The sequence below is a fragment of the Alligator mississippiensis genome, chromosome 1 (assembly GCF_030867095.1).
Source record: "Alligator mississippiensis isolate rAllMis1 chromosome 1, rAllMis1, whole genome shotgun sequence".
Lineage (NCBI taxonomy): Eukaryota > Metazoa > Chordata > Crocodylia > Alligatoridae > Alligator > Alligator mississippiensis.
The window spans coordinates 22,670,670-22,692,971 of NC_081824.1; the positions used below are offsets into that span (position 1 = coordinate 22,670,670).

At 40.7% G+C, this 22,302-nt stretch overlaps 1 protein-coding gene across 4 annotated transcripts in view; it reads left to right on the forward strand.

Moving 5' to 3' along the window:
• Positions 1 to 22,094, forward strand: part of LOC102562179 (structural maintenance of chromosomes protein 6) — a 77,618-nt gene extending 55,524 nt beyond the window's left edge. For 3 of the 4 annotated variants that reach the window (XM_014601622.3, XM_014601623.3, XM_019481731.2), the window contains 5 exons: positions 2,952 to 3,077; positions 11,923 to 12,028; positions 12,612 to 12,764; positions 18,407 to 18,504; positions 20,071 to 22,094. In XM_014601622.3, the coding sequence (XP_014457108.1) occupies positions 2,952 to 3,077; positions 11,923 to 12,028; positions 12,612 to 12,764; positions 18,407 to 18,504; positions 20,071 to 20,179 (592 nt within the window). In that variant the 3' untranslated portion in view covers positions 20,180 to 22,094. Of the gene's footprint in view, positions 1 to 2,951; positions 3,078 to 11,922; positions 12,029 to 12,611; positions 12,765 to 18,406; positions 18,505 to 20,070 lie in introns of those variants that run through there. The other variant, XM_019481738.2, reaches the window with a different exon arrangement.
• The last annotated feature ends 208 nt before the right edge of the window (positions 22,095 to 22,302 follow it).

The window sequence follows — 22,302 nt, forward strand, 5'->3', positions numbered from 1 at the left end:
GATGTTGGACATAGTCAGTTCACTTTAGGGCATACTTTGTCCTAAAGCAAAAATACCAATCATATTTTAGCCAGATACCACCCAGCAATTATGTATAATTTTTCCTAACCCCTTCAACTTGTCCATTTCCCAACAGGTGGTAAGACCTTTGGCACAATATATATTTGGTGTAATAAAAAATACTACGTTTACCCAAAGAACCTTGTCTACCCATAGAGACCTTTACTTACTAAAGTTCCATCATTCCTTCCCGATCCCTTGACAACACTTGGCCTGTGCACAGCAGATGGGGGCCCAAAGCTAAGACACCGCGAAATAGAACAGCCACAGCATACAACTTAACCTGTCAAGACACAACAGAAACTTTGCATAAGTCTTGCATAGTCCTGAGGATAGAATCGGCAGCCAGGCATTCAGAATTTTTTTTCGGGGCTCTTCAGGTCTTAGCTGGTGAAGACAGTCCCACAAGTTTCATCTTTGCCTGGACTTTGGGTGATTTGCACCCCTCTTTCTCCTTGTTGACCTTGACAAAAGCACATCTCTCGCCCCTCTCGTGTCTTCCGTGACTTGCATATCTCAGGATGTTTTCCTGGTTCTATAGTACCTCCAGGTTTCACAGGTTTTAACAAAGTGCCTGCTGCTTACTTTGGCAGACAAGGTTCTTTGGGTAGATGTACGATGATCTTTTATTAGACCAACTAAATAGTTGTAAAAATTGTTCTTTGCAAGCTTTCTAGCACAAACACCTTTTTTCAGGCATAGGGAGAGTCTGCTGTTTTGTGTTCTCCTGGATGAAATAAAAGCCAATGTACAAAATGCAGGTCTGTGAAAATGCAGATGCATGGCAGTGAGAATTAGAAGCCATGGGAGACCATAGGTGTGAGACGGGTAGTTATGGGGAATGTTGGCCTGGTGATAGAATGTAGCTGGTAAAATGTCGAGAGGTTACCTGGATGGCAGGCAGGTTATAATGTGCTTTAAATCCAGTGTCTGTATTTAGGCCATGATTTTTTGTATTCAGATTTATGAAATGAAGTTTGTAGGCTCGTCTACAAAAAGTGTTCTGTAAATCGAATTGAGAGACTGGAGAGAGAGAGAGCGGTTGTCTTGTGAAAAGTGTGCACTCACAGGTAGTTGGGTATTTTTGTCTTTGATAGATTTTTGGTGTGCGTTCATTCTGGTACGCGGTTGTTGTTTGTTTTTTCCTACACATTTTTCATCAGGGCATTTGGTGCACTGGATGAGATGTATTACATTTCTGGAGGTGCAGGTGTAAGATCCAGGAATGGTGATGTTTCTTTTGTGGGGTGTAGTTATTGTGGGAGTGATGGAGATGTGTTGAGAGGTTTTACATGTCTTGTTCTGACATGGTCGGGGCCCTTTTGGTGTGTTTTGGGCCATAGTAAGTTTGCTTCTGGTGATGAGATTGGTGAGGTTTGGTGCTTGTTTGAAGGCTAGGGTGGGTGGTTCTGGGACGGTCTTTTTAAGAACTGGGTCATCTTGTAGTATGGGTTGCAATTTTGATGATTTTCCATATAGGTTCCATAGAGGGATGGTATGTCATCATAACTAATGGTGTGTGATTCATGAATTTTTTTTCATACCGCAGCAATTCTTCACATGGTATCTGGGTGGCTCTTTTAAAAGTACGATCTATCTCTCTGGAGGAGTGTCCCTTTTGAGAGTTGCAAGGTGACAATCCCAGTCCCTCTTTCCCCTTGGGAATGTCCCAAGATGCTTTATCAGTTCTCCCTTCTAACATTAAGGGCCACAGAAGTAACCATGTAACAGAAAAAAAGTAAAGGAAGGCGGATGGCACAAGGAAGTAACGGTGATGAATCTCCTTCCCCTGTGCTGTGGAACTTCTTCTGTGTCCAGTAAGGCTGGAAGGGACAACGCCTGAACAGATGGCTCCCTATTCAGATGGGCAGAAAGTGGCAGCCTTGGTCTCCTGTGTTTTGTAGCAGGACAGCAACTCATTGTAGTACCTCAGCATCTAACTTACCAGTCTTTATCCCAGTTTCTCACACTTTATCATCTGAAGCATTTCTGTACACACTTGATGTTTGGAAAATCTAAACAGGTTAAAAGAGAAACTGTGCAGGATTAAGCATTTCTGAAAATCTCCTTGACTATTAATTTCCACACCCAAATGATCTAAAGCACAGCAATTTGGGTCCAGACACTGTCTAATCAGATCTCGGACTGTTTCACATTGCACAATAAGTTACACCCACTGGGTGTGGTTCGAGTTTATTCCATCAGACCCCAAGTTCCACCGAGATGCCATCGTCATCACGTCTCTGACATCGGTTAGGCAGCTACCTGGAGTTTTGCATGTACCTTCAAAAAAAAAAAAAAATACCATCCAGGATGCCTCTAGAATATGTTCTGTGTTTGAAAAGTGTGCTAGCCACTGTTTTGAAGTCCTCCACATGGAATATGCATACGAACAAATGCTTGAAGGGGAAATAAGTTACTTACCAGTAACTGGAGTTCTTTTGAAAATGATTCCTATACTGTATGCACATTTGGCATCCCACTGCCTCCTCCCCTTCCAGAGTGCTAGGGACTCCAAGGGATTCTGGGGTTGAAAGCAAACTGAGTAGTATGGACAGCATGCTGCGGTTTATACCCTCCTCATAGAGTATATGGAGAGTCAGGGTGTGTGCATACTATACAGATACTGTTATGGCAAAAAAAAAAGTCTCTGAATTAATATACTTAAGGTTCATATATAGACACAGTGGAGTGTATATATGGAGAACAAAACCTGAAGTACAGTGACTGGTAAATAATTTCTTTCCTTCTCTTAGGTGCCCAAATTGTCATCATTTTGGTTGGTATCTAAAAAAAGGAATTTTACTAGGTTGGTTTTAAATTCAAATATTTGAAAACGCTTAAATTTAACTTGATGCTTACTTATACATATATTTTTCTGTTAAAAACAGGGAGTTCTATGAAGCAAAGGAAAAATATGAGGATGCAGAAAGTAAAGTGAAAAATCTGAAGAAATTTATTAAACTGTTGGATAAAATAATGACACAGAGATACAAAACGTATCAGCAGTTCAGAAGGTAAGTTTTCACTGGTTCAAGCACTCCATGTAATTTCATGCGTAAGAGCAAGTTAAAAAGTTAGTTGTTAAATATTGTGGACTTTAAAATTGCTCAGGGTCTCTCATAGGAAATCATTATACATTTGTCTTGTCTTAGTCCCTCATGCCATATGTACTTTAGTCCAGGGTTTTTCAACCTTTTTAATAACTGTACCCCCACTGGCCCCCTTTTTAATAAGTATACCCCTGGGGCGCAGGTGACAAGTGGTCAGGTGCGGAGCTGGGGGTAGCCAAACGACCAGATGCATGGCATCCGTGCAGCCCTGCTCTCGCCCTGCCCCGGCCCGGCTCCTATGAGGCAGTAGTGCAGGGTGGCGGCACTCTGTCCCCACATACCCCCTTGGACCTTTCAAAGTACCAGCCAGGGGTATGTGTACCTCTGGTTGACAACCCCTGCTCTAGTTAGTAGTGGTCTATTTTTTGCCTCCTTTTCTATCCCCCTCAAAACAAAAAATAATTGCAGAAGGTATGTCAATATTTGCTCCTGACTAAATGTAAAAAAATCAGACCTTAGCTTTAGTTATTTCCTTCAGTGAATTCCATGTACAGAATGTAATCAGAAAGCTTTGTTTAGATGTTAGCAATCCAGTAACTAGATTCTTTATTGCTGGAGAGTTTAAGTGAAAGTCAGCACACATCTGGATTTAGAATACAGACTAAAAATTGTGGACAGCTGTTTTCTACCAACCCTCTTCTAGAAGCTTGTGGAGTTGGTTGGTTCACTAATACTTCACTTGTGGTATGAAAAATACACTTACTGTGCAAAATTGGATTCTTTTGGCCAGCGGTATCCACTAGGGCTTTTTTGAAAGCCTAGATTCCTTTGTATATCCAAGCTGGATATAAGGGATATAGTAGATTCAAGCCATCTCCCTTAGTTCCTTCTTAATGTTCATGGAAATGAGAGAGAATCTCTGTACTGTTTGCCTTATTCATCAACAGCAGTAATTACTAGTTACTGAAAAACTTGGGGCATCAGGATAAGAGTTCATTTTCCTTACTGTATATACCCTCTGGGATGGGACACTGCATAAATATTGGTTCCTCCCTCCAGGAAGGGTAGTACTTCTCTTTACCCCGATCTAAACGCAGCAAGGTGTCATCCCCTACCTGCCTTTGCTTTCATAGGTAGATGGTTTTAATGTGCTCCCTAAAAGGCAGAGTGTTCCTGCTGCTTCTCTAGGGATCCACATTACAAGTACTGACAGAAATCATTGCAGTTGTGCATTATTTCAACAGATCAGACAAAGTGAATAGTCTCTGCTATTTGGCTGTGCAGCTGGGACCATAAATCACTGTCCTGGTTGCTCTGCCCCTACTAGCCTGCAGATGCCTTGGCAGGTCAGTTTAGCGGAGAGTTCTCAGACATTTTGTCAGGGTTTCACTCCTGCAGAACATCTAAGGGAAGGAAGAGTGAAGAGTAGCAGAATAATGGCTATGGGCTTCAAAAAAGCAGGTTTAGGGGATTGCTAACTAAGGTATTCCTAGAAAAAAAGTTTTATGGGAATAAGTTCATGAGAACAGGTACTGCATTTATCCAAATTAAAGGTGACTTATAATTTTAAGAATCTAATTATTGGAGAATTGTCTTAAATTTGTTCCTCACTGTGGCAGGAAAGCAGCAGTAGTGTTGGTAGGTGGCAGGGAAAGCAGTGGCAGGGAGGAGCTGGCAGCTTTATTCTTGCCTCCTGGTGCCTCCCCATTTGCCTCTCAATCTTTCCTCTTGCTACCTATCTCCCATCCCCTTCCACGGCTTTCCTTCGTTAATCTAGGCACAGGGGCAGCCATGGACCTGCTTCTGACCTGCGCTGCAGGGAGCCTGACTTGGCTGGGAGACACTGAAGCAGTGCAGATTCCTCCTTCCTTGCCTGGCTCCCCTCCCCATGTCCTTTGTTGGCCAGGAGCCAGCTGTAAAGAGGAACCAGTGTGCTGTGGCAGCTGCTCCTTACAACACTGAGTAGAAGCAGGTCAGGAGCAACTATGGGGCTCTCCCTTTGCCTGCATTATCTGGTTGTTGGATTGATCCAGCTGGGAGCAGTGGCAGGTGGTTGTTCAGGGAGCCTGGCTTGGTTGGGGACTGCAGCAGTGGCACACAGATTCCTCCTTCGTTATCTGACTCCCCACCAGCGAGGCAGATGGAAGAGGTGGGCAGGGAACAGACGCTGGAAGGAGGAATCAGCATGTTGCTGATGCTGTCCCTGGTCCAGCTGGAGTTGCTTGATATTCAGCTCTAAGATGAGGCTTTGTTTTCCCCATGTTGAATGGCGGGAAAAAAACCTTGTCTTGGAATGGAGTAAATATGGTATTTCTAGTTTGCTGCTGTGCTTTCAATAGCGTGCTACAAAGAAAAGAGAGGAAGTACAATACGAGACAAATGGCTGTACTCCTAGTTCTTTAATGACTTGAAAAGCAAATAGGAATCATGGAAAAGTTGAAAACAAGGACACTTTGCTTCTGCTGAGTATAGAAGAACAGCATAAGTATGTAGACAAAATTAAAGGATGTGGGAAAAAATGAATTACCATTAGAAAGAGACATAACAGGCAATAACAAATAGTTCTTTTAAATAGAAATACATTAAAAGCAAGCAAGATTAAAGGAAAATGCAACTGCCTTACTTAATAGGGAAGGTGAATAAATAAAGAATTCTACAGAGCAAACAAGCGGTCTCTCGCCACCCTGCATCACCTCTTACTAAAAAGGTTAATTGTGACTAGAAGCTTCATACGTCAAAGTTAAACAATGGCTTATAAACATAGCATATAATGGGGAAAGATCAGGTTAAAGAATATTGAGATCTGGGGTGTCAAAGATAGAGCCCACAGGCTGGATTTGCACATGGTACTACAGCATTTGGCCCCTTGTGCTTGCTGGCCCTGGGTCTCAAATTGGCCCAAATGCAGCACATGCTGGACTGGTGCCATGTGTGGGACCCAAGACAGGCAGCACCTGCTCTGCAACCTTCACTGCGTGCAGTACCTCCATGGGCCAGTCTGGGACCACACCCTTCATCACTGTCCCCCCTCTCATCCTTACTCTCCCCCTGTTGCCCCTGCATGTCAGATCCAACTTCCACTGGTACCCTGGTCTGGGGCACGAGCCACATGCAGGCAGTCCTGGATTAGCCAGAGAAAGTACTGGATCCAGCATGTGGGGAGCAAGGGGAGCCTAGGTCCCCAGCATGTTGGATCCAGTGACCACTCTGGCTAGTCCAGGAATGTGATGCATGTTGCACCTGTCCCAAACTGGCTGGAGTGGTCACTGCATGTGGCTCATGTCCCAGTGTGCCCAGAGTGGGTGCTGTAGGCAGTAGATCAGTCATGTAGGAGTAGGAGGGTGACTTACATGGGCCTGATTTGGCCCACAGGACTGGCTTCACACCATTCATTTAATCATTGAACTAGCCCCATGCCATTCATCTGGCTCACAGGATCAGATGAGTTTGACACCCCTACTTTGGTTAACAGTCTGATAATACATGGAGGCTCCAGGACTAAAAAATAATAAATATAAATGAGGGGAAGAAAAGGACCCCCACAAATTCAAGTCCCGCCAGTTTATTTTTGATACCAAGAAACAGGGTGTTTTATGTACTGGAACGTGTTAATTAGGATGCTTGTGGAATCCCTGTTACTGGAAGTGTTTAAGGACATGTTAGACATCGGTCAGGAAGAGTTTAGGGCAGGGGTCGGCAATCTTTTTATAGTGACAGGCCAAGTTAATGGAGCTTGGTTCAAAGGTGGATAGCTGCTTTCAACCCAGTCATGGATGCATGCTGCCAATGTGCCACTGACATCCCAGCTCCACAGGCTGGATTTGCTCAGCAGCCCATAGGTGGCCTAACCCTGGTCTAGAGCATACAGTCTTAGAGCAGGGAATGGACTCTTTGAGATGCCTTCCAGCTTCAGGTACTTCTTCAAGTGGCGATTCCCAGAAACGGGTTTATCCGCCACAGACCTCAATAGCAGGTTTCAAACATTTTACTCCGGAGGCAGTTCTAGTCCAGGCTCCCTGTCATCCCTTGACTGTCAGATCTGATGTATGTGTTTTTACTGATTTCCCCTGCTATCAAGTGTTCTGAGGTAACTGAAGCAAAATACAGGTCTGGAATGAGCCAGGCAGTCCTAGTATTAGTTTCTTTATTAGTAATCTCAACAGTTATTCTTCCTTCTTGTTATGGCATCTTTTCAGATATTTAAAAACTACTATGATATCCCCTCCCTTTTACCTCTTCTTGAAACTAAACACCTAGTTCTCTCAACATTTGCTCATATAACTTGTATTCCATCCCTTTTATCATCTGTTTTCACTCACTCTGGGTCCTCTCAGCTAGGGACAGACATTCAAAAAGCTCAAGCCTGAATTGATTCAGTCTTTGCAGGTTAGTGTAAGCTGCACAGCTTAAACTGATTAATAACTGGACAGACATTCTTTGTTAAATGAGGAAATGCAGTCATATGCCTGCAGTGGCTCAAGCCAGAAGCTGGGGGCCACTAGAGTATGCCTGCCAGCCACTGCCAAACGGAAGGAAGAGATGCCCTCCATGGCGTTCACCCCTCCTGGCTGGAATGGAGAGGGCATGGCCAGGCACCAGCTGGGAACTAGCACAACACATGGGATGCCAGCCATCAGCCTGGTATGGGGAAGAGAGAGGGAGCACAGCTGCTGCCAGACTGAGGATGGGGAAAAAGTCCTTTCTCTGAAGCAAGCCCGTATTAAACTCAGCAATTTGCAAAGTATACAACAGGAAACTACCAAAAATCTCCACCTAAGCTAAGATAGAGCCCAGTAAAATGCAGCGTACACAACTTAGTCTAACTTAAAATGTAAACCGGGAAGACAAGAATTAGTTTTACTAATCCTGAGGGCAGAGCGTCTCCTTACAGCCAGGCATTCAGAAAGGCTTTGTTTGGGTATGTGGTTCTCTGCATTCTTTGGTAAAGCTGTCTGCAACTTCCCTTAATTACATCTCCAGCATGTGTGATAATTGTCAGGTCTTTGTCACTTCCCACTTCTCAGTCTGGCCCTGCAGGTCTTAGCTCTGGACTTACAAGTGCAGAGCTTGGATCTGCACACAGGGGACTAGCTTGCCTCTCTCCCTACCTCCCTTCCCCCCCAGATGCTGTAGAATTAATCCCCTCCCGAGCCCCCAGGAGTTCCTGGAGAGAGGGGACGGGGGAGCCCTGCCTAGCTGCAGACGAGTCACGGAGGTGTGCCGGCGACTGGCAAACCATGGCTGCGGTCCCCAGGGTTTGCTGGGGGGGGAGCAGAGGGGATAGAGGGAGGAATTTGTCTCAGGGGCCATGGCAGGCCAGTGTCTGGCCACACCCTGCCCCTGCTTTGGCTAGAGAGCGGAGGGGAGGGGTCAGCCCAGCTCTCTGGAGCAGAGAGCAGAGCTCCTCCCAGCCCAGAAAGCATGCCAAGATGCTGGGGGAGTCTGATTTAATTTAAACCGGGAAGGGGACTAGGATAGGTATTGCATAAACTGGTTTGAGCCAAATCAGTTAAACCTGGTTGAATGTAGTATCAGACTTATCTCAAACCGGTTTTGGCCACTTTCAAACTGGCTTATGTGCACTGAATGTCTGTTCTGTTACAGATTTAAACCAGTTTCCTATCACTTAAACCAGTTTATGTGTAATGTCTGTCCCTAGCCCTCCAATTTCTCCATATCTCTCAAAAGGTGGAGCCCAGAACTGCTCACAATACTACTCTGACTAGCAGTCCTATCGTGAGCATATAGAAGTGGCACTATCAATTCCTGTGTCTTGCATTCAGTATTCCTACTAATATAGCACCAAAATAGTGTTTTACCTTTTTTGCAACTGCATCCCATTTCTGACTCAGTGAGGTTGTGATCCTCAATGATCCTGAGATGTTTTGTGGCAGCATTACTGTCTAGCCAGTTGCCTTCCATTTTGTACTTACATGTGTGGATTTTGTTCCCTGGGTGCAGCACCTTATATTTCTTTATTGTATTTGATTTTATTATCTGTAGTCCAGTTCTTCATTTTGTAAGATCCTTTTGAATTCTTCTGTCCTCTAGTTTTGTTTTAGCAGCATACTTGATCAAGAAGCTCTATATTCTTATGTTGAAATCCTTAATAAAAATATTAAACAAAACTGGACCCAGAACAGTTTGCTATGGAACCCTCCTTAAAACTCCTGACTTTGATCCAATTTTGCTGGTTGCAGTTATTCAGCAAATTGTATATCTGCCTAACAGTAATTCTGTCTGTTCCACATTTTGCCAGTTTGCTTGTGGGCATCATGTGGGACCATATCAAAAGCCTTCCTAAAGTCCAAGTATATCATATTCATGTACTTCCTTCATCTACTGGCATAGATGAAAATCAAATTGGTTTGATATGATTTGTTTTTAACAAATCCATGTTGGCTTCTAATGATTTTTTCCTATTAAAGTTGGGCTATAATTCCCCTGATCCTCCCTTTTCTGCATTTTAAAAATAGTTGTTATGTTAGCACTTCTCCTCTGGGACCTTGTCTGTCATCAACAACTTGGCAAATATTCCCTGCGGCTTCAAGATATCTTCAGCAAGTTCCTTCTGCAGCCTGTCAGGCATTGCTGACTTAAATTTATTGAAATATGTCAAAAGCTCTCTGACTCCCTTTATTTATCATGTCACAGCCCTTTCCTGTCTTTTTTTTGTGTGTTTCTTCTTTTTTTGGTGAAGTCTTAGGCAAAGTAGTCACTGAGCAGCTGTCTGAGAATTAACAAAAAAAAAAGTTAATTTGGGACTAAACAGAAATTCACATTCCACTGATTTTGAGGTCTCTGGGTTAACTGCAAACTTTAGGAAGCCTAAATTTGTGTGTTACAAGCGTTTGGAATCTCTGTGAGGTTAAAAATGAATGTTCTCTGTTATAAATGACTCTGCAACAGGTAACCAGTGGAAGATCTAAATTTGTAATTAAAAGGATTTTCGACAAAGTAATTTATTTATTGTTTAACATCATTCTAACAGTACTTTACACAATAAAAGTAACCAGGATCTTCCTTAGATTGCTGTTGGTTTATTGAAAAGTGGGAGCTCTGCAAAATGTTCAGCTTTACAACCAGCATCTCAGAGAACAGTATTTTGAAAGAGCAATTTATGCAGAATCAATGATTCTGGGATTTTTGTTTTTAATTATTTAGCCATCTCAGGAACCTCCTGGGTTTTTTAAAAGTAGTGGCTTCTACTGTCACTGATCTTGTTCTGTGTTAAAGTGCTTGCTAACCTCTGGAGTTCCTTTCCTGAATCAGCAGAGCCCTATTACAAGGAACAGTGTCTATGACAGAATAATAAGATCTTCATGGAAATGATTCAAAGGAGACATTGTTCTTTGTGAAACTAGCCACTGCTGTGTTGGAAGAGCTAAATTAATTTTTAAAAAACTCAGAAACACACAAAAGCAGTATGTTGTATGATATAAACATACTTATTGCAAAGCAAGCAAACAAAAAGTAATGCATCTAACAATACATACTTCTTGCTCCTCTAGCCAGACATGCACACTAGGGGTGTGTGAAACGGGCTTCATTCAATTTGGATTCAGCCTGAATCGGGGACAGTGATTCGATGAATTGATTCCAATCACTGTCCCTGATTTGATTCAGTTGAATCCAAATCTGAGAATTCAGTGCTGATTCAGAGAATCAGCAATTTGGCCATAGACATAGCTTTAAATGTTCTTTTCTACATACGTCAAGGTACCAGGCGTGGCTTATGAATGCTGCGATGGTGGGGTGGATGGAGCGCCCCAGAGGAGTGCCGGGGGGGGCGCCCCCACATGCTCGGTGGTGAGCCCAGAAGTGGACCAGAAATACTCCTGGTCCACTTCCGGGTCTGCTGCTGACTGCACTGGAGGGACCTCCCCGGGTTTGCAATCAGCCGTGCAGGAGACCCTGGGTCCCCCCCAACACACCCAGGAGGCAGCAGTCGCCAAGCCAGGGGGACATGGGGGAGCCCCCAGTGTGCTCCTCGGCAGACCCAGAAGTGGACCAGAAGTGCTTGTGGTCCGCTTCCAGGCCTGCTGCTGAGCGTGCTGGGGAACACCCCCCCCCCCCCCCCCCATGCTCCTATGGGACGTTACATCCACCTGGTACCTTGAGGTATGTAGAAAAAACATTTAAAGCTGTCTATGTCCAAATTGTCAAATCTCTCCAAATCAATTCAGAGAGATTAAAGGGTCTCCTGATTCGATTCAGATTCAAAGATTTGGCCACCGAATTGGGCTGAATCTCTGCCAAATCAAATAGGCAACCAAAGCTTTGCGCGGCCCTAATGATTAAAGTTACCACCATACAACACAGATAAAATATGGCATCCTCAGTTTTGTCACAGTAAAAAAATGAACATTCCAACAGTTCTTGCTGCAAGTATATGTGAGTGTGGACTCTCCGACCCTCCGCACCCTTAAATTTGGGCCAAATGGATACTGAGGGTGGTGTTGGGAAGAGGCAAAGACTTTTGATGGTGGGAGATTTGGAATGGTGGATGCTTTAACTGTGTTCTACTGCAATTATGAGCATATGCATGTCTGGACAAATGAATACAAGGTTCCTGCTGTTGGATTTCCTCATCTCTCTATTTTTGTGATTCTGTTGGGTATGTTATGTATCTAGTTCTAACTCCCATAGAAAGTACTTTTTGTGTATGTACTGTATGACTTAAATATAAGTAGTGGAAGTAGTACTGAGATTCCATTTTTTCTTAGTGGCTTAAAATTTTTTCTCATTTTTTTCACTTATTTTAAAAATTAGTGACTGAATATTTTGTTTCCATAATTTAATTGAAAAGGTGCCTTACTTTACGATGCATACTCTACTTTGACTTCTTACTACATCAGCGTGGTTACTTTGGTAAAATGAGCTTTGACCACAAGAATGAAACACTTTCAATAACAGTAAGTAATTTTATATTTTCTTCATGTATACCTTCATTCTTGTCTTACATAAGAAATTTAGCATTAAAAAGAAAATGCCACAAGGGGTCACTATAATCCAAGTAACAAAGGGCTGCTTACCCACTTTCACTTCTGTTTGTTAAGACACTGCTGAAGCAGTTACCTGCTGTTCTATAGTTTTCAGGCTTTGACAGCAATGCAACTAGAATGGTTGATGAGTTTAACAGTTATTGAAGCCAGAACTAAACAGCAAATTACAGGCTGAGTCAATGTTTAAAATTAATTCCATTCTATGTTTGTTTCTACAGTGGGACAGTTGATTTCCAACCACCTTGAAAATACCTTCCAAAATTGTAGTTCATTGAACTATTTTTATTTTATTGAAATACATATACGCTGAAATATGCACATTTACTTGCAGGTGATGTGCAATATAAATACCACTGCTATATTTGTGTTAGTTTTTGGTGTTTCTGAACATAGTTTTAAGGGGAAATCGTGCTTTTGTAAATTTTCTCCTATGCAATCAACTATCACAATCTACTAATGAAATTAATGGCTTAATTAATTTTCATTCTCCTAGGTCCAGCCTGGAGAGGGAGGCAAGGCTGCTCTGAATGACATGAGATCTCTATCAGGAGGTGAACGTTCCTTCTCAACCGTTTGTTTCATTCTTTCTCTGTGGTCCATTACTGAATCTCCTTTCAGATGCTTGGATGAATTTGATGTCTACATGGTATAGTTTAATCTTAAACTACTTCTTCCAGTTCTTATGCTTCATGCTACCCAAGAATCTTATTAATGACTATAATTTTATTAGAAAGTTGAAAGGTGTTGTGGCAGTTCATATTGGTTGTTAACTTCTAACCTTTTTTCTCTTTAATATGAATTAGGGAGTACAAAAAACCTGCTGAGCTTCTAGCAAGAAAATATGAATTGGTGTAGAAATCTCACTTCTCCTGATACCATCTTCTGCCCTTAATGGTTGAACCAAATGTGTGTTTCTACTGGTTCTGCATGGCACATCCACTAAGAGGCATGCCCAAACACAGAAATAAAGTGATGAAGTAACTCTAGGGATGGTACCTGCTTCTATGCTCAAGCATGCCTGATGGTGTTCAAGAACAGTGTGCCCCTAAGGCAACTTCATTGCCTTATTTTTGGGTTTGGCATAGGTAGGTCACGAGTGGATAGACGGGACATAGTTTTGATACTATACGAGCATCAGAGAAGACATACCCTAGGTATAGCAGTTTAGCTTTGTATTGCTGCTTTGAAAATTGAGGTAGGATAATCCTTAGAGTTTTCCAAATCCATAAACGCTCTTCAAAAGCTGATGAACACATGAAGACTAATTAGCTTCAAAATACCAATACAGACTTTGACTTGCAACTGCAACTGTAAATAAAATTCTCTTGAAAAAGGAACTAAATCAGAAAAAAATCCTGGTTCCCAGTTTAAACAGTATCAAAATGTATTAGTTTGCAGGAAAATTAATTCAAGGAGACCAGTATTTTCATTTGGTACGAGATAACATTTCCCCTATTCAGAGAGATTAGGAATGACTTGGTTTGATCACTTAATTTGATATGTGAAGGGATTTCTCCTTATAAATTCTAACACATACCTATCAAAGGTGGTTCCTTCTTTCTAGGTAACACAGTCCATTTTGTATCGTGTTAAAATTGTTAGTGAGAGATTTGTGCAGCTGTTCTTTGTGTTCTCTGTCATAACCAATGACCTCTTCACCCAGGATATGGATGTGGTTTATTTGGAATGGGGGGGTTCTAGTTTTAGGACCTTGACTGAAACAGTGAATGCATTAGTTGTACAAAATGTCACTCACTCAGGCAGAGAGACTCCAGATACCCTGAAATTTAGGCACTTCAATATTTGCCAGTTCTTGCCTTGTTCTATTTTTGTAGAAATTCTTTACATTCTGTGTATTATATTTTCAATATGATGTCTTTCAAACATTATTCTTAAGCCAAAGTGTCAGATCTTGGGCAAAAGAGAATAATGTTACTTCTTTGAGAGTAGAATTCTTCAGGAATTTCTGGTGTTTAGAGCCCCACTTAGATTAAGTGACACTCAGACTAGGGGAAATGCAATTCGAGAAAGGAAGTTACCACGCACACTTTTCAAACTGGTGTAATTCTTACATGGATTACTGTCTGTGCAATTGGACCTTTCTTGCATACAGGCAGTCCTCGGACTTACGACACAATTGGTTCCTGAAAACCACATCTGAAATTGAAACGTCATAACTTGGAACCGGTTTTTCCATAGAAACAATGTTATAAATGGGGGATTGGTTCCTGAACCAAGGCCCAATACTCTACTGTCACCAAAAATAACCCAGAATTTTGTATTCGATCAATTATAGATGAGTAATATAGCTACATTAATGTATTTATATTGTAAATAGCAATCGCATTGATTTGGAAGGACTTCTTTGAGGTGACTTTGCTGGACTTTTTGAAGGGCTCTTGGTTGGACTTAGTGAAGGGTTCTTGGCTGGAGTCTTCTCAGGAGTCTTGGCTACAGGTTTTTATGGAGTCTTGTCTTCTTTCTTAAAGAAAGTGTCCAAGGAAGTCTGAACAGATGTTCTTCAGGGAGTGCCATTCGTTGTAACTCAAAACATCTTAAGTCGAGGACTGCCTGTATTGGAATGGCATGAAAGATTGACGGGGAAATCATAAATCTGAAAAATGACAAAACTGAAAGGAATCCATCCTATACATACAGAATCCTGAACATTCAAAATATTAGTGAATGTACACAAGCTTAAAGCTCTGTTTCTTAAATTAACTGTACAGATCATCATCTTTCAGACTCCTGTGCTGCAGTGTGGCCCAAGACGATAGTAAAGCTTTATTGTTCCGGTTGTAATAGTGTGACCTCATCACCTGGGGGCTCCAATAGCATATTTGCAAGGAAGACGAGCTACTTGTTATACATGCATATGTTGCAGGTACAGGGCTTTATTTAGTGGCTCTCAATTAGGGTACTGTGGTACCCTGGAGTGCATTGAAGTCACCCCAAGGGTGCTTCAGGGTGCTAGCATTTTTAGGTGTGCAAATATTTAATGATGAGATAAATCCAGAGATTTCAAATAGGAATTCAGTGTTAAAACATTCTGACCTGTTGGGACCTGTCTGAGTTTTTTGGAATAGAAAAATTGCTCTATTTTTTCTGTAGGCAAAAAATAAGCAAAAACAAAGCTGGCATTTTCCGACAGGTGCTTCAAGTCTTCAGAGGTAGAGAACCACCACTCTATTGATTCCTTGAAACTGTGAAGTGTAAAACACATAGTCAGTGAAGCCCAGGACTTTTCCCAAGTTCTGTACTCAGTGACTCAATTTTCTGCTTAGAAAATGAAACGGGAGGTGAATGCTTATCTTTGCGTTTCATTGTTCAAGAGACAAGGAGTAATGATAGTCTCTTATCAAATAGTTTCAGATAATGGGTTTTTTATTATTATTATTATTCTTTTATCTTTAAAGAAAAATCCAGTGAGTAACAGAGAGAAATTGTAATTTTACCTAAAGGTGTAGAACAAGCACTCATTGTGCTGCTGTTTTCCAGGTGCACTGAAGTCCTTCGGGTTCCCGTACAAATCAAGTCTTCCATTCACTTTCAGTTTCCCCACTTATTTTGCTTGCCACGTCTTGATGTCTTAAGTGAGTGGGTCCATTGGGAACGAGAGAGAGCACTCCTTGCTGACAGGATGTAGCCCTATCAAGATCAAGACTGTTTTTGGGTGGTAGTGTCTCCCACAGCTTCTTCCCTGCAAGTCCACTGAAGTTTGTTGTCTGACCTTGTAGGACTCCTTTTCCTTAACTGTTTCCTTAGTTTCTGCCAGATTCCTTCATACTCCTGCCCTTTTTTCAACCTTTTATAGATTTACTTGTATATAAGAGAGGTTCTTCCCTTCCTTCCCAATCCTGCATCATATATGAGGAAACCTCATTAAATGTATTATCTGTCCTTAAACTACTGCAAAAAGCAACATGTGCTCAGTAATAGAAACCAAACCAACTATGAAGTTGATTTTAAATGCAGTCAACAGTGAGCATAACAATGAAATACAGCCCACATTGGGCACATATGCTGATGGGAAGCAAGTGATCTTTTTTTTTTAAAAAAATAATAATAATAATTGTGTTCCAAGCCAAATCCAGTCCAAATCCATGAGTCAGTCCAAAACCATAAGTAGCCTTACAACCGGCAGATATCCTCCACCAGGGGCTTCAGATATTTCCAGAGTCTTTTGTCAGGCATCCTAAGTTTAGGCCCAAGCCCAAAGGCTTGGGGTTCAAATGCCCCCAAGCTCCACCTGGCCTCAGCCGTATGGACACAGGAGCAAGCTAGGGAGGAGCCTCCCATTTCCATAAAGTGGGCTTTAAGCCCTAACACTTCGGTAGGTACTAAACCATGCCAGAAGAGCAGTTATCCTTGGGAAGACTTCAGGAGAACTGCCTTCTTGGACCCAGATACATGGGAAGCAATCACACAGGTAGATTAGTGCATCCCATCTGAATAAAGTGTACAGTAGTGCCTGTTGAGTTGATCTCAGCACTGACTCTTTCAAGTCAAGGTAAGCCACTACATTGAATGCATTTCAACCTCCTCTTCACTCCCTCAACTGAGCTGCACCTTTCATTCCCATTTTCAATGATACCTGTTTCTCCCTCGGCCTTAAATGTCTGGCAAACATCATGAAATGGGGCCCCAAATAGTTCACCCAGAATCCCTCTGTCACCCCCTCTCAGCCTGTCACACATGATTACTGTGACCTCGCCCTTTATGAGGTAAAGCCAGACAAGTTTGCCCTGTGCCTTATCTGCATATAATTTTTTGGAGTATCCCAGGACTGTTGACAAGAACACCTGGTTCCAGGCATGGTTCCAGGCACGGATCACTTTGGGGGGGTACCTGGAGTACACGCACATACTGAGTGGCGCTGAGCTGTTGGGTCACCATGGCTTGAAATGCTGTTGACTCTGTTGGGGCCCAGCCCAATGAACTATGTGGTAAATCACGAGCCTCTTGGCTTCAGTCTAATATTGTGCATAGTTTGTACTTTCTCTAAGGAGATGCTAAAATGCTACTTTAAAGTGTGCTTATGAAGTACTTCTTCTAAAACTTGCATCAGTTTCAAAATAGATAAAATGTATTGATTCTGGATTAACTAAGTCTATGGGTACTGTATGCAAATGACTATAGCTATGTTTATATGAAGGTCAGTGCTTCCAAATTTGTTCTTTACTTCTATTTACACAGGAAGCGCGGGGAAGGAACATTAAGGAAGCAGGGAAGGGACTGTAGGAGGAAGGGGTTGGAGGGAGGTAGTGGGCAAGAGGTATATCTGACGCCTCCATTTTGTTTTCTCTGCTATGGTAGTGGGAGGGGGACAAATTCAAGGCAAACCTCCAATAATTAGATTCTATACCTGGAAAATGTGTACATTTTCTGTGTGTAGGATCTAATTATTAGGGGCTCATCTTATAATCAGGGTTATTGTATAGTCAAGCAAATACAGTAATTTTCTAGCTAGGCTCTGATAAGTCCTGGCCTTCCTTCTGTCCTGCGTGGGCCTTAGCCATGTCTCTATAAGACTATTTCCCAACAGTTTCTATGGCAGAAGCTCTGTTCTCCATCACTGTTTGAGTGTTTCTGCCACTTGTCAGAATGATGGGGCTTCAACCGATTCTCAGTCTTCTTAAAGAGCTCTTCCCCTTTCTCCTAAATGGAACTAGAGGGGGCCCTGTTATAGCAATTATAACAACTTAACTGTGCAAGTGCATTACGTTACAGTCTTTAATTATGTTATTGTATTTTATAATGTACATATTTGCCTAAGGTTCTTTAATATTCATTGACAGTAATTAGGCAGAAATGTGCAACAGCACTTTTGTTCTTTGTACATGTTGTGTACAGTCAACTTACAGAAACTCTTTGGGGTCCTGAAGTTATGCACAGTTGCAGATGTTATGCATAGGTTTTGAGATAACTTAATTAGTTTTTCTGCTACAGTAAATGATTGTGTAGTTGAAGACACACAGGATAGACTAGAGTTAATGATGTATGTGTATACATAACTAATACCTCCTGGGTTTTGATGCTAGGCTGTAAACTTAGTTGTTTTGTTTTAGATTATTTTAATAAAATTTTACTTCTGATTAGCTAAACAGTGAGTTTTTGTTAATTTGGCATTCTGGTTACCAGTACCCTGTTAGCAAGATATTTCCAAACATAATTAATTTTTCTCATGTTATTGTTGTTGTTGTTTTAATTAGCATGGTAATACGAGGAATTAAAAGTATAAATTATCATAAATATAAAACAGTAACTATTAATTGCTCTGGTTTTTAGGACATGGTTAATAGAAGAATTTCAATGGACATGATGCTGAAGATGGCAGATTCTCAGCGTCATCGACAATTTATTCTGCTCACTCCACAAAGCATGAGGTAATTGCTTTTCCTTAAACTTTCTATCTTAAAAAATGTGCAAGTTACAGAAAGGGAGAAAAATGGGAATCAGTCTTTCCTGATTACATATACTTAGGAGAATTGAAACCAAAAACATCCTTGCGGGGCCGCCGTGATGTTTCTCGTATTTTACCTTCCTGTCCTCTGAAAATAACAAACTCGTAATATTTTATTAATAAGTGTCTCCACTGAGCTAGTTTTTTTAAGTGTTTCCTATGTTTGTGTTTGTAATGAGGAAAATGTTTTCAACAATCTGAAATTTTTACAGGCGGATACACAAAGCAATTAAAGCCCCTGGAATAAGTATACATCCTTATTGCTTTGCATGGCAGTAGGACTCTAAATATGGTAAAATTTCATTTGGTGGCCTTTCAGTCTCCTCGCTGGCATCTTTACAAAATAATATGGTTTTCTCCATCATGAAGCTGCATGTGCAGATTTCTATTCTAAGTGTAACATGTCCTGGAACTGTTTACAAAGTGCTGGGACTAGCAAGGAGCACTTGCCAGCTATATGTCCAGCATTTCAAACACATTGAAGTTTCCCTTTTTCACTGTTTACTCATCCCTGGTGGTTCTGTCCTTCATTGCAAGTAACTTCAGCATTTTGTTCTCCTTCTCCTTTACCCCAGAGCAAAGTTTCTTCTTTAATTTGGAAATCATTTAATTAGATCTATGTGGGTTTTTTTAGTGTAGCTTAGCATTAGTTTAGTCCTACTTACAAGGAAAAGCAGAACACTCAGAAAAGAATAGAATTACTTCCTTAGCTTTGCAGTTTACTTTTGTATAAAATACCCTGGCATTTATCTAGCAGCAACAAACAATTATTACAATTTTATGGACTTCCATTTTTGAAGGGGAATAAAGCTAATATTATTCAGAAAGATATATGAAGCTGTGTTTAGTCAGAATTCAGGACTTTGCTATTATTGCATTATTCTAGGTATACATGAGTTTTATGTATTCAGACAGTAAATACAGTTTTCCATTTTGCTAAATTCTATGCAATTACTTTCAGTATTAATATGGAAATGCCAGTGTAATAGAAATGAGTACAAGGAATGAGTACGCATGAGTTGGAGCCCTATTACTGTATAAGACTGAATGTGTATATCTATATAACTATACTAATAACTAGTTCAATATAAGTAGGGTTATGCCTGTACATAACACTTGCAGCACTGAGGATTTGAGCTTAAATTGAAAAGGGTTTGAATGTAAAATGTGTCTCTGGAAGTTTGTGCTTTCTGGCATTTGCCTAATTAACTCTACCTACCTGTTCAGGTGACAGGGCTGAACTAGACATGGTCTTTGTGGCATAAAATGTCACAAAGATTAAAGCTCTGAAGTCCTAGTCCAACTGAAGTTGATAGGAAATGTTACTATTGACCACAGTAGAGCTAGGACTTCACTCAATGTTGCTGGTTTATACGAGCAAATAAATGCAGTTATAACAAGATAAATATTTAATGGAGAGTCAATCGGGCAGCACTGAGAGTTGTTCACGAGGAAGCATCAGTTTGAATTGTGTGTCTGTTTTTTCTAGTTCTCTACCAACAAGTCGGCTTATTAGAATCCTCCGAATGCAAGATCCTGAAAGAGGGCAGACAACACTGAATTTCCAAAATAGACACCAAGAGCAGGAAGATGATTAAACTTGATACATATCTTTATACATTAATATATTATCCCAAATGACCAGAGTTTTGTACAGTATAACTGTATAATTATGTCTGTAAGATTATTTACTTATTGCTGGTTAAAAGAAAAATTAATTGGAGGATATGCCTAGCAAAGGAAAAAGTTCCTTTATATTTTCTAGTATGTGTTTGGACAAGCTGAAAACATAAGCACAGTGTATAATTTTAATAAAACTTGGACTTGACAACTAGTAAAACACAAATTTTCTTTCGACTCGCTTTTTTTATTGCCAGCTACTAGAGTTTAGAGCAGAACATATATTTTCATGGAGTTCTTAATTTTTTTTGTATAACTGGCCCGAGATAATTTTAATAAACTTTTTACAAAAATGATATAAGTAATAATGTGTTCAATATATACCATAAAAATGAAGTGTTTACAACTTAAAATTCTACACAGTAGGATTATATTTTTAAATTGTATTCAAGGTTATAAAATGTAACGTAACACATGCTCTTAATTTTCAAAGGTGTGGATGTCATTCAGTTTATCAAGGGTAGGATTATTGTGCTGTTGGGCATTATTTGTTATTTGATTGTATTAATATTTGTTTACATCTTGAGCAGTGCAAATATTTTTGGTATTTTACCTTAGATACACAAAGAAACTACTATCTTAAGAACTTACCCACTGATAAATGAAAATGGGTTCTGAAGTTCTTTTAAAAACATCTTCCTTTAATACTACGTATCGGTAGTGCTCTAATTAAAGCACCGTCCCCCGCGACTTTGGAGCCCATGTTAAAAGTACCCAAAGGTGCCACCTTGCCTTACATTCTGCCTGACTTCAGACTAACACTGCTAACCACCATTCTACAAACTGTGTTAACTACAGTCAATCTGCCCATTCCATTTTCTAGTTGAACAAGAGCTAATAAGTGCAGACAGAGTTAATAATTTTCACTTTATATTCCATAGCTTAAAGTGCAGAATTTATTTGCAGTCCTTTGACCATGGAAAAACTAATCCCTAGCTTCTCCTAAGATTTTTTTTCTTTGTATAAGTGATTTGAGTCTTCAGGCATCACTATAATGACTAGACAAGTTTCTTTGACAAAGGTAGTTCTTTAATTTTGGTTAAACAAAGCATGTATGTAATACGCTTACACAGGTGGATCTAGACCCATGTATATGTATTAAAACTAAACAAAAGGGAGAATCCTTCCAAAGCTTCTCCCAAAGCAAATCTTCCTCAATATATGGGAATGGAGGGAGCAGAAGACTCCATTGTATCACATGGGGTCTTCTTTTGCTAATCTAAATAGAGGGATACACTTACTATGGTAGTGGCCAGCAATACAAAACCCTGAGGTACACTTAATATGGGAATAATTTCAAAATATATTGAACGTATATTTTTAAATGTGATTTGCTGAGTAACGTACAAATATATGTAAAACTACATACATATTTTTAGTAAACAAGTTAATTGTATCAGGCTTGTGATCCATTGCATATATGGGAAATGCATCTTGAACTTTTCATACATACAGTGATAAAGTGTGATCATATGGAGGTGTGTTACACAAGACTTATTGGACTGGGGGGTGGGGGTTGTATGCTGTAGTGAGAGGTTCTCGGTTTTTGTTTTGTTTTTTGTTTGTTTGTTTTTAATATCAACAGGGGAAAGTTTTGTGGGGTTTTTTATTTATTTCAGTTTCTTTGAATAAATTACACTGAATGAACTTTCTGATCCCTCGGGAATTTAAGCTCTTAGGAGCTTGTCTGCAACTGTCAATTTAAAGTTCAGGCCAAAAAGTCTGCACTTCTTTGAACTTGCAGTGACTCGAGAATACCTTGATCTTTCAAATAATTCTAATTTAATGGTTGTTTTCTTTTCTGTTTGCCAAATATTAAATTCTTTCAGAAAAGGTCTTTTCTCTTTTTTGCACATTCTCGCTAGGGGCATGCATGCTAGAGTCTCAACCAGAGATCTTTTGCCCTAGCAGTGTAAGAGTTCAGCTGGGACATAGGTGACTGAGGCCAAGGTAGGCCCCTAGAAGCAACCTGGGTGAGCAGTGTTGGGGCAAAAGTTACCTGAGCGAAGAGGGGAGATCCAAGAGATGTAGTCCAAGATGT